General features: G+C 42.8%; 1 protein-coding gene across 2 annotated transcripts in view; it reads left to right on the top strand.

Annotated features, from left to right (window-relative positions):
- Positions 1–11,456, top strand: part of shroom4 (shroom family member 4) — a 67,398-nt gene extending 55,942 nt beyond the window's left edge. For both annotated transcript variants that reach the window (XM_071459443.1, XM_071459444.1), the window contains 8 exons: positions 2,266–2,327; positions 3,816–4,649; positions 5,089–5,748; positions 6,457–6,586; positions 6,709–6,810; positions 7,776–7,946; positions 8,229–8,371; positions 8,458–11,456. In XM_071459443.1, the coding sequence (XP_071315544.1) occupies positions 2,266–2,327; positions 3,816–4,649; positions 5,089–5,748; positions 6,457–6,586; positions 6,709–6,810; positions 7,776–7,946; positions 8,229–8,371; positions 8,458–8,614 (2,259 nt within the window). In that variant the 3' untranslated portion in view covers positions 8,615–11,456. The remainder of the gene's footprint in view (positions 1–2,265; positions 2,328–3,815; positions 4,650–5,088; positions 5,749–6,456; positions 6,587–6,708; positions 6,811–7,775; positions 7,947–8,228; positions 8,372–8,457) is intronic.
- Positions 11,457–12,680: the final 1,224 nt, after the last annotated feature.

Raw genomic sequence — 12,680 nt, 5'->3', positions numbered from 1 at the left:
TTCCTCCATGTTGGGCTCCGTTTCAAATGGGAGGTTGTTAGTTTGATGCCACAGCGATAACCTCAAGCGTGGAATTTTTGTTTCATATCTGCTGCTGACAACGTCCAATATCTTTAACAATAACAGATGTTTTGGATGGACTACAAAGCTGTGATAAGACCTTCTACAGAGGCACACACACACATGAAAATGTACTCATGCAAAAGGAAATATGCACCTATCAAGGTATGAAGCGGGGAATTCAGGGTCATTCATTTATGTGTGTGCTTTCATATTCCAGTGTGTGTCTTGGAACGAGGAAGGAAACAGATTGTGAAAATACAGAAATGTAACTGGCTGCTATTATTATTATTATTATTATTATCTTCATTATCATCATAATTATTATTATTATTATAATATTTATTTTAGGTCTGTCACTCAGTTGGGCTCTCACTTGAGAAGCCCAGCTGCATTTTCAGAAATGTTTGGAAGTAGTTAAGCTGAATTGTTTTTGGCAAAATATTAAGACTATTAAATTTGATTATGTTTTACATTTCACCTCATTACATGGACATTAAGTCTACACTTTGATCCAATTTGCTCTTTTCCCAAAGGATATTAATTTTATTACGATCCATGCAGAAAACTTTTTGTGCATGATGGTCATTACACGAAAATGAACTGTCATTAATATATTCTCAGTGTATGTTTTGCTAGTGGGATAAAAAGTTATTTTAAGAGTTCGTTTTTAAATATGTCGCATCTGGACCTGAAAATTCGGAACCAAACTGTATGCTGTAAGCTTTATGTGAGCATTATGTTATTCGGCGGACGGATTTATGGGTCCATTTCTTGGCTGGGAGCAGTGACTCGCTGGAATCACCATTGGCAACCTCGCGGTAAGGACAGGACGCCTAAAAGTCACTGTTCTTGCCCAAAAACTAGTCCAGCATTTGCCCAAGTGTGGAAGCTTTAATTCAAAGTATTCAACAATAGAAGTCGTAAATTACTTAATGCCCCTTTAAAGCCCAAGATGGTGAATTTAAATGCAGAGGGGCCATCCAGGTATTTGTGGTTATTATCAGTTGTTCTTATTTAATGGATTTTATGCTCTGTTTACAAGACAAGTGACGGCCAAATATGTTAAAATCATCCCACCTCTCCAACAACAATACCAGCTGAAGGTTCAGGTTTGCATCCCAACCAGTCAGAAAATATCTCTGCACGGGAATCTGTGTGTGTGTGTGTGTGTGTGTGTGTGTGTGTGTGTGTGCGCGTGTGTGTATGTGTGTGGGGGGGCCCCACCGGTGTGTTTGTGTAGCCTATCCCTGCCTCTCTGTGTGTATCTACTGGCTGCTTGTATCTCTGAGCAGTAATGAGAGTGCAATGAGGTCGTTCAGCATTCCACTGGTGGGGTAATAACCCAATGCATTGTACAGACGTATCCTGTACTGCAGCCGTAATGAGTAAAACCTCATATTATTTATTAGATCAACAAGACGTATATGTAGCTCTGGCTACATATACGCCTGTCAGACTGTCCCGGTGACTGTCCCGGTGACTCAGGTTCAGTGGGAGGTTTGAGATCTTACAAATAAAATTAAATGATAATGATAATGACAATCATAACTTTATATTTTATATTTATATTTATTCTTCTTTTCTATCTTCATATGGATTCCTTAGATTTGTTTTTGTAAAGAATTGTGCCCCAGATACATTTACAGTCACATAATTGTAACTTTAAAGAACAAATTCTATCCAGTGATGCGATGCAGTTGAAAGCTCTGGAAAAAGGCCATTGAGTGGACTGAATCATTCCATCAAGATACAAAGTGGTAAACAGAAGAATGAAAATGAAGCTTGAAGCTGAAACAATAAAAGATTAACTGACTCGTCAGTTGACAGAAACATTAATTGGCAGCCAGTTTGATAATCAATTAATTGCTGGATTTTTTGAATATTTTGAGTTTTGTAGTGTTGGTCGACATCACCTCAGTATTTTCTGACATGTTAAAGACTATATGATAGAAAATAAAGTGTAAAATGATGATGCTTTTTAAAGATATTGATATTAAGGTAAAGAGCTGGTTTGTCTGGTCCACATTCAGCAGAAAATGCCCCCCGCCCCATCAGCCTTATCAGCGCTGCAGTATAGTGCAGGGTGGAGAAACACACCCACTTCCCTTCAGCGGGAACGTGTGCTGACCAACACTTTGCACCAGAGTGAAGCCTTCCTTCATTCCTTTGCCGTTATTAACCGGCTTTAAATCTCTTCCACAGAACTATCCCGCCCGGCAACAGGAAACGACCAGGCTCAACAGGAAGTACAGCCTGACTGAGAGGTGAGCTACTTCCTTTAACAACCACAGAGCACCGACACGGACACACACATTCATATAAACATCTTCTCTGACTTCATGATCTTCTAGATTTGTGACTGTACCTTTACTGGCATGGCACTGCAGACACACACACTCGCTCCATCTCTGTCTGATTGTCTCTAAGTGAGTCTCCGGGGACGTTAGGTGGGGTCAGCCCATTGTGCACTGGCAGGCGGAAATCCCACTCAGTCATGCCTGGCTGTGATTTGACTATAATGAGCTCTAAGTGTGCACAGCAATCATCCATGCTTAAAATGTGACCATAATGATATGTGGTTGGGTGGTGATTCCTGTATGTTAGCATGCAGGGGGGTGGGGGGGGTCTTTTAGGACATGCATGGCTCGTAAAGGGGCCTCTACTCATATTTGACCTGAGACAGAAACAGTTGACTGAGCCTGGGATGCAAAAGGGAAACGCTGACTGTAATTTAATCACTTTCTCTGCCACACATCCATCAAGGCCCTGAAAACCCAGATTTGCACTGTGAGCAGTGGGGTCCTTCAGTTTCCTGCCAAATTTAGATTAGTTTTCTTTACCTTGTATGAGAATTTCAGGTATTTTCCTGTGCTCAAATCAGAATTTAGCATAGGGTTAGGGTTATGTTTCGTACAATACTGAAACGTTTGTTTCAGTATCGTACGACACTGTCAATTAAATCAATCCCTAACATGATGGAGGTGATTTCCACTTTTTGACTGTTAAACTCGAACTAATTAGTACTTCAGAATCTAGTAATTAATATTAAAAGGTTTTGTTCAACACCTTGGTAGATTAAGAGAGCTACAGGCAAAGTTTAAGTCAGGCTGTGGTTAGCATAGCTTAGCATAAAGACTGGGAACGGAGGGAAACAGCGAGCCTGGTTCAAAAATATGTCTGCTACGTCTACTTAACACATCCTGCTTTTTTGAGGATTGAAACTATTAGTTGAGAAATCAATTAGTTGATCAACAAAAAAAAATTTTGAGCAACAACAATTTTTGACATTTTTAAAACCCAATGATTAATCAATAATAAAGTGGCACAAACAGAAATGTAATAACCACATCTGAGGCTATACCTGGGTACAGCATCGGTTGCCAGATTCAGTCTCTGAGCTAGAGCTGTGGTTATTTGTCTCTGTGCAAGCACAAAAATACCAAACCTGGCAACCTCACTGTCCAGTTGTTGCTTGTTAAGAAAAAGTTTTCCCATGAAACTTCGTTTGAACTATTCCTTTTTATTTTCATAGCTAAATGAGCCACAATCAGAGTTAGTTAGAAAAAACATTTTTAGTTATTAATTATATAGTTATAACCCACTTAACCGAGTTAAACTAGTTTATTAGGACGTTGTTGGTGGGGTCTCCAAAATGTTGAACTATTCCTTTGATGTTATAGAAAACAGGTTTTTATGAGCTTTACTGACAGAGAATCATTGTTTTCTTCTGTTGCTCCACCCTCTCCTCTCAGGGACTACTCAAGCTGGAGACGGGAGTCCAGACCCCCAGAGAGCACTGGTCAGCACCAGCAGCACCTCCACCAGAGTCGATGGGGCTCCAGACAATTCGACGGCAGCCACAATGACCACAACGGATACGCCTTCGCTCCCCCACCGGCTCCTCTTGGGCTACGGGGACGAGCCATGTCCGAAAACGACCTCCGCTTCGACAGCAGCCACCGCTGGTCACCGTCGATTTCTATGGCGACCAGTCAGACTCTGAGCGAGGCGGAGGAGGGAACGGGCGGCATCAGGGGAGAAGCAGCGAGCACTGCCAGGCAAAACAGGAAGAAGACACCGCCTCCCCCGAGACCGCCGCCCCCAAAGTGGGAGCAGTTCCACCGCAGGCGCGCATCTCACCACACCCTGTTCCCCTCCTCTTCTTCATCCACTGCTCCTCGCTCCATCCCTCCCTCCCTCAGCGCCGCAGAGGGACACTATTCCACTCACTCCTCCTCATACGTCCCTCCTGCTGAAACATCCAGGCAGAGGTCCTACAGTCTTCCTCCAGAGAGGCAGGAGGTGGTGGAGGGCTGCCCTCGCTGCAGCTGCAGCCAGACCCAGACCCAGGAACACCCCTTTCCCCACGCCCCGTCCAGTCAGAATCAGGCTCAGTTCCAGGAGCGGCCCTTTACTGTTGCTCCTCCCAGTCCTATGTTCTCCAGACGGGGCTTCAGACCGGTGGCCCCGCCCCAGAAAGAGAGGGAAGATAACCTGAGGTGCTTGTATGGAGGACAGCAGGAGAGGGTGGAGGCTTTGTCGTCTCTACCCCCACCACCGCCGCCGCCGCCAACAGACACGAGCAGGTGAGACAGGCGGAAAAAAATGAACATCTTATAAATGACTCATTATTATTTAATCTGACAATTATTTTGTGGTACAATGTGAAAACAATGTGAAAATTGCTCATCACAATATCTTTAGGGCCAAATTTAAACTATTTAAATTGCTTATTTTGTCTGAACAGTTCAAAACCTAAAGATATTTAATATTCAGAAACAATAAGCTTGAATCAGCACATTTATGCTCAGCTTTTAGTCCTGTTACACTCTGAATGTGCTGATTTTGAGAGTCTGAATGGCACAAAATAACACTTTGAAAGTTAAAACGATATGTAAGAGCAGTTATGCCTGACACATTTTATTCTTACCCTCTTCAGTAACCAGTCGTTTCACCGGTGTGTTAAATCACACAGGTTATTTCTGTACTTTAATGTGTGATTATTCTGATCCTGTGTCTCTGCAGTTTATCTGAGGTTCACGTCAGCCACGGTCCAGACCAGGACAGAGTGACAGTGAAACCTCACAAACAGCAGCACAGCCTGAGACCCGGAGCCGAGTGGGAGAGATCCCCATCTCCCAGAGTTCATAGCGACACAGCACATCGTCCTGAGGTAGAAAACGGAGGTGTTGGTGGGGTTTTATCTCCTGAGTCCTACTTCGCCATAGACTATGAGCAGCAGCATCAACTTCATGTGGGCAGAGGCTTCCAGACTGAAGAGCAGCAGAAGATCCCAGAACCAGGAACTGAATCTGAGACCACCCTCAGCCCGAGTCCCGCGCACAGCCTGGAGGCCGACCTGGACGTCCCCTTGGAGACTGACATCGATGACTTCCAGGAAGAGGAGCTCCCAGTGGAGGCCGAGCCGATCACCAGCGAGCTCCCATGCTTCGCGCTGCCGGTCACCGTCCTGGAGACGGACATAGACACCTTACCAGAGTCTGAGGCCTCGCTGTCGGGCCGGACCAGGGCGGAGAGCGGCTCTCTGGAGGAGGAGCTGGAGAGTGGCAGAGAGAGGCTGAGGCTGGAGGAGCTGTTCCCCCAAAGCAGTGAAGGAGAGTCAGGCACAGAGAGCTGGAGAGGAGCCTACCAAACCACGGAGCACAACACGGACAGCTTGGATAGGTGAGGAGAGGGGAGGAGGAGGAGGGTTGCAGGGCTTTAATCTGAGTAGTGGAATGTGACTAAGTGTGTGTGTGTGTGTGTGTGTGTGTGTGTGTGTGTGTGTCGTGCATTCATTACACACACCATTTGATTTGTACAAGACCTAACTGTTCTTGTCACTAAGCTCATTCCCTCTTTCCCACAACCTCTCCAGAGCACCTTTCTGCAGCCAGTTTTTTTTTCTCTGTCTCTTTGTGAAGTTGACAAATGTTTGTTTTTTGCTGACTCAGGTGTCAGATATGGAGGCAAGGCTCACAGGGTTTAGTTGATCAGAGGAAAAGGAATCTACCTTCTTCTATTAATGAACGTAAAACAGATAAAATCAACAATGTACGACGTAAATAAATGAATAAAAGAAATAAATGTCCTTCTTGTTGTCGGGTAGATTTGAACTGCTTCACAGTCTTTTGTCACTTTACAGATGTTTTTTGTTTTTCTCATCATCCTCCCCACACTAAACTCTTATTTATTTGCCTGTTTGGAGTTGAGATGTTTCCCACATGCCCCTTGTTTTTCTTTTTGTCTCACTTAGCCCAGAGAATTGATTGCATCTCTTATTTATGTACTTTTGTAACCACTGTGTTTTACGGCCGCGTGTCTGTTTTTATCGCTTTGCCTCTGTGTTTTATCTCTGCGTAAATAAAATAAACTCTCCTCCTCCTTCCTCAGGCGATCCGGTGCGAGCTCCAGCTGTTCGTCCTATTACAGCACGTCGGCAGCCAAGGCTCAGCTCCTGTCACAGATGAAGGACTTCACTGATATCAGAGAGAGGGACGACGACGACGAGCTCACTTACAAGGTAGCACAGGCGGCTACTGTCTCCGCTGCTGGTGATGGGAAACCCGTTGACACGATGATGATGATGATGATGATGATGTGACATTTGCATTTGTTGAAACCGTTCTGTCGTCCGTCGTGCAGAAACAGCTGATGGAGAGCCTCCGCAAGAAGCTGGGAGTGCTGAGAGAAGCTCAGAGGGGGCTGCAGGAGGACATCAGAGCCAATGCTCAGCTGGGGGAGGAGGTGGGCACACACTTCATCCAGTTATTCATTCATTCATCTCTTCATTTTGTCACTCACTGGGTTTCACTTGGGACGTTGAAGACCTGCCCCAAAAATGGTCACACCCAACTGCAACTGAGAATTATTTTCACTACATGAATCTGCTTTCTTTATGATTTTCATTCAGTCTTTTCAAACGTTCACATTTGAGAAGCTGGAAACAGTGAATTTTCATCATTTTTGCCTTAAACAACTTCACTCTAACAATAAAGCAGGTATCATAATTGATGCCAGTTAATTCATCTGTCGATTTGTTGATTAATTAATCAGCCAATCATTTCAGCTCTAATCCCTTAACTTAAATTGTGAGTTTTAAATTGTGAGCAGTTTGCATTTTGTGTCCCCACATCTATTTAAAAGGAGCTATTTGTAAGTTATATTTGCACCATAGCTAACGTTAGCATTAGCAGCTGTTTATTTACCAGTTTAGAAAAAACATTGCGAGTTCAGCATCGAACTTTATTCTTTTATTGGCCAAGAGCTGGAAAACACACCAATGTTAACTCTTGTCTCTATTACGTCTTTTCTTCTACTGAAGTTAGCATGCTAACCAGCTAGCCCCGACCCATCTCGCCACTCTCCGATAGCAACTCACTGTAGCATCCGATCTACCCTGAAGACACAGCGCTGCTCTAAAGACGTATTATAACCTCTTGTAAACACAACAATGGCTGAAGCTCTTGTCAAGCAACAATCACCACCTCAACAGCAGAGAAAACCTACAAACAGTCCCTTTTAAACATCAAAGACTTTGGTATTGAGGGATGCAAAATGGTGTCCAGAGAAAGTAGAAAGTTCATGTTCAATATTTATTCACTCATAGTTTTATCATCTTCTGCACCAAATCAAACTGTGAAATTACACATGTTGGGACTCACAAAGTCGAATTCGGTCACCTCCAGCTGTGTCCCTGTCCGCGTCCTCAGGTGGAGAGCATGGTGGTGTCGGTGTGCAAGCCCAACGAGGTGGACAAGTTCCGCATGTTCATCGGCGACCTGGACAAGGTGGTCAGCCTGCTGCTGTCGCTGTCTGGGAGGCTGCTGAGGGTGGAGACCACGCTGGACACCCTGGACCCCGAGACGGAGCACCACGAGAGGGTGAGGAGACGAGGAGAAGGGGGAGGAGGGACAGAGGAGCTGTGAGGTGGAGGGGTGATTGGCTGAAGTTAGGACTGAAATCTTTATATTAAGTGATCAAAAAAGGCAGAAATAAGCTAAGAATGGTTGGAAGGATGAATAACTGGAAGGATTGAAAGTGAGAGATAAGAAAAGGAAAATTTAAAAGGTCAACAAAGATAGAGGTATTTTGAAAAGAATAAAGTTTACATATAGTCAAAAATGCATCAACTCTCTCGCTCTGTCTCTCTCTCCGTCCTCTAGCTCCCTCTGCTGGAGAAGAAGCGTCAGCTCATGAGGCAGCTGTCCGAGGCCCAGGACCTGAAGGACCACGTTGACCGCAGAGAGCAGGCAGTCAGCCGGGTGCTGTCCCGCTGCCTGTCCCCCGAACACCACAGGGACTACAGGTACAGCACTGTCTTTGTCTTTGTCTTCATATTCTCAGCACAAATACATGCTTTATAATGTTTGCCTCCATTTGTTTCCTCCATAGTCACTTTGTGAAGATGAAGGCCGCTCTGCTGGTGGAGCAGAGGCAGCTGGAGGACAAGATCCGGCTGGGAGAGGAGCAGCTGAGGGGGCTGAGGGAGAGTCTGGGGCTGGGACTGGGAATGGGGATGGGAATGTCGATGGGATACGGACATTATTGAAAAAGAAAAAAAAACTGAAGATATGAAGAAAATGGAAAGGGGGTGGAGACAAAATGAAAACCGGATCAGTCAGGATCCAGTTTAAACATACAGTGTAAATGTTTGTTGAGTTTCTTAAAGGAACAGTTTGACTTTTTATAAAAGCATTCATATGCATTATTGAGAAGAATGAGAAGACTGCTACCACTCTCATATGTCTGTTCAATATTAAGGTACAGTGAGCAGCTGATTAGCTTAGCTTAGCACAAAGCATGAAAACCAAAGGAAACAGCTAGCATGGCTCAGGCCAAAGGTTCACTGTTTAACTCATTGGGGTTATGTGCCAGACTTGCTGGCTGGGCACTGTGACATCTTGGAGTCTTTATGCTAAGCTAAGCTAGCTGTCCTGGCTGTAGCTTCATATTTAGCATCTCAAAAATGTCAGACTGTTCCTTTGAGAATTAGCAGAGATGCACAGATGCAGCCGTTCTAATGCCAAATGGCTCGAAAGCCATTAACTTGAAGATCCGACTCCAACACTTGATAATGGAGCTCAAGAGGCTGAAGTCCAGCGTCGGACACAAAGAAGAACAAGAAAGTTGGATCCAGCATCTGCAGTTTACTCCAAGCTCCGTTCCGAGGAGCAGAACATGTTCTTCATTAACTAGAGACTTGAAAAATTGGATAAATCTCCAACTACAACAGAAACATATCTTGTCTTAGAGCTGTGATTTGAGAGCGGACGACACGTTGACAGATGGAAAGAACGGGACGACCTGATTACCGAGATCCTTGTTTGTGAGCAAAACAGCTGAAGAAACCCAAGTAAAAGACGTTTCATCGCTACACCTTTCACCCTTCGCTTTGCCTGAAACACGTTCTGTAAAACTGCACTCAAGCCTTATCACACTACGTTGCCAAAGACATTTTCGCTTGATGAATGTGTCAGAAGACGCTGCTTGTTTTTTTGTGGTTGTTTTCTTTTGTATTTAAACCTCCTGGTTCAGAGAATTGAGGGGGAACTTTTTTTTTTCGGTGCTTCACACTAAGAAACTGAGTTTCCGTTAACAACACTAAAGTCAGTTTTGTGTAATTGCCATTTGCAGCATCATTAACGGTCACTGGGAAGTTAGCTACATGTATGCTGTCTCTTGCTGACACCTGCATTCAGAAACACATATACTGTATTATCTAGCATCATATCATCATATCACCTTGTATTCTTCATTACTGTAATGTCTACGGCTGTAACATGTTTTACTGTGTGGAGTTTGACACCCCACCAACTCGTTATACTGTCACGTAATGATTGTTATGTACAGAAGACACTTGTGTTTATAATGTATACGATGTGTATATATGATTTTTGGTTTTTGAAATGACTGGAATTGGTTGTAAAAGATGAACGAAAAGACCGGAGAGAGTCAAAGTTTACTGTATATTTAGATCGGGAAGGAATTCTGAGGAGGAACTGGTTTGTCTCAAAACCAGAGTTGCAGTTTTTTGTTGATGAGCTTGTTCCAGTTTCTGGTGAAGTTTTCAAAATGTGTGTTTGTTTTTGTTTAACTGCCATTTTTTTTGCCTTGAACTCTGTCTGACCTTTAAATCCTGCAGTTCATATTTACAGGAGACTGATGTTAAAGAGAAAGAAAAAAGTTTCTTACCGAGAGTTAGACAAGAAACTCAATATCATTCTCAGATCTGCACACTAAAGCCAGCCAGTTAGCTTTGCTTAGCAAAAGACAGGAAACTGAGGGAAACGGGTAGCCTGGCTCTGTTGAAGGGTTACAAAATGTGCCTTCTACCACCTCTATTGCTCACAAATTAATGTTATACTTCACCTTAAAGCTGCATTAACCATTATTTTTATCATCGATTAATCTGCTGATTAATTTCTCGATTAATTGTGACATTGTTAAATGTCTTGTTTTATCTTATCAACCTTCCCAAACCCAAAAATATGAAATTGATTATAATATGATTATAATATAAGAAAAAGCAGCAAATTCTCACATCTAACGAACATGACACTATAAATGTTTTGTCATTTTTGTTTTAAAATGACTTGAACAATTTGGTGGAAATAAATTTTCTTTTTATGAACTTAACAAGTAGCTGTTTCCCTATTTCCAGTTTTTATGCTAAGCTAACTTGCTGTTTATCCCAAAGTCTCAAACTTTTCCTTTAAAACTTCAGTTACCACGAGGGTAGATTCCTGTCATTCATGTTAATTATCCTCCATCACACCCGTTCCATTAAACTTTAAGTAACTGCTTTCTGCTGTTACCTCCCATGACGTTTCGTGATTTGTGATCTTGCCAAAAGTCTCCGGAGCTTTAACCAGTATCCTAAACCTTGGCCAGGACAGAGTTCAGCTCAAGTTAAGAACCACTGCAGCTCAACAAGAGATGGGAGGGATTTGGAAGTGGAAACATGTATATTTTGGTGGACTGAAGTTAAGTGAAAATACAGAAGCTCTGAAAACACAGACATCTTCATCTTTATCATTTTCTACTTGATCAGTGTCACTGGTTAACTGCTCTGTTAGGAAGCGACACATTTCCAGCTTAAAGGTCATTAAAAGTTACAGTTTTCACTTGGTTTTGTTCACTTCCTTTATTTGTTGTGAGATGGCTCCTGCTGTTCTAAGACCAAACAACCCTGAACATAAACTTTTTGTTTTGTTTTGTACATATTGTGTGTATTCTTGTATTATAACAGCCATTTTCTAAACCGACTGGAAACTTACTGTCTTGACGAGAGAGAGGAAAAAGAAGTTGCTTGTTGGACCAGTAACTGTAACTGCAAAAACACTCATGTGAGGAAAAAGTACCATAAATAATAATAATAGTATTTTAAACTAGCTTTTCGTCTCCTGTTGTGATTTATACCCTCCTGGGTGAACAGTGCCTTGATTCTGCTTCAGTGTCCGGTGCCGAAATGTATTCCCTTCAGCGGGAAACTGTTGTTTGGATGTGGTGGCGCAGTTAAATAAATATGGCTGAGGGGTAAATGGAGGCTGACAGATGATGAGTGGAGTGCTGAGAGTCGCTCAGCAGCTCCGCAGGAGCTGTGGTGAAGAAACTCATATGAGGCAAGTTAATGCTCGTGTCATTAATACTGATGGTGGTCTGCAGGGTGGGGGGTTCTTCAAAACATTCACTCGAGCTGTAAAGGCAGGGATATTGATGTTCTTGTGGCGTGGGGGCAATTAAGAGGAGGCCAGAGACGTTTAAAGCCTCAAACCAGAGATTAGAAGGAGAAAAAAAAAAGTGGATGGAGAACATTTGATTGAAGTGGTGGTGGTTGTGTAAAAGTCAACACTAGTACCAAAGAAAAAAAGAAGCCCAGACATGTACATATATAGGAGAAGATGGAAATTACAAAGTACAACGCACAACCAAAAGTGAAATTACTCTTCTTGAGATCTTGAGATCTTTGACCACCAAAATCTAATCAGTTCATCCTTGAATCCAAAGGAGTGTTTTTGAAGAAGTTCTTCACCTCTCCACCTCCACCCGGACCCAAGACAGAACAATGCTGGAGTTCTTCCATTTCCAATCTGTACACAAGCATTTTTCACCAGTAACCCTCTAAATGTTGCATATGGGTTATTATTAAATATTAAATCCAAATGCTGGTGCTGTGTCTGCTGTTGATTTGTAATTTCAAGACCTCAATTTCCCAATCATTTATAAGATTTCGGAGGACTCGAGCTGATGGCAGCATCACAGCAGGAAAAAAGATAAAGAATGCAAACGGAAGTACACAGAAAAGGACTGTGCTGCATTGTTTCATGCAAAGCCTATGACTGAAGGAATATAACCAACTGCACAGTTTTGGTTGTTTTTTTTTTTGTTTTTTTAAAGAAGGAATGCCGTATAAATCTGCTTCTCAATGACAGAAAGTAAACATAATAACTTTATCTGATGAGTTGTAGTTATCTGTCACATGCAGCATCAACAAAATCCATAAACTTAAGCAGAGAGGGAAGGAATGTTCAGTGTTCATAAGCTGCAGCAGCAGGTGAAGGTAAACTGCAAGTAAAAGTCCAACATGCTCGAAGTTGAAGTTAGTCATAAACAAT

The sequence above is a fragment of the Trachinotus anak genome, unplaced genomic scaffold, assembly GCF_046630095.1.
Source record: "Trachinotus anak isolate AG129_WGS33_773 ecotype Australia unplaced genomic scaffold, CSIRO_AGI_Tana_v1 ptg000023l, whole genome shotgun sequence".
Classification (NCBI taxonomy): Eukaryota; Metazoa; Chordata; class Actinopteri; order Carangiformes; family Carangidae; genus Trachinotus; species Trachinotus anak.
This window is presented reverse-complemented; position numbering and strand designations above follow the sequence as displayed.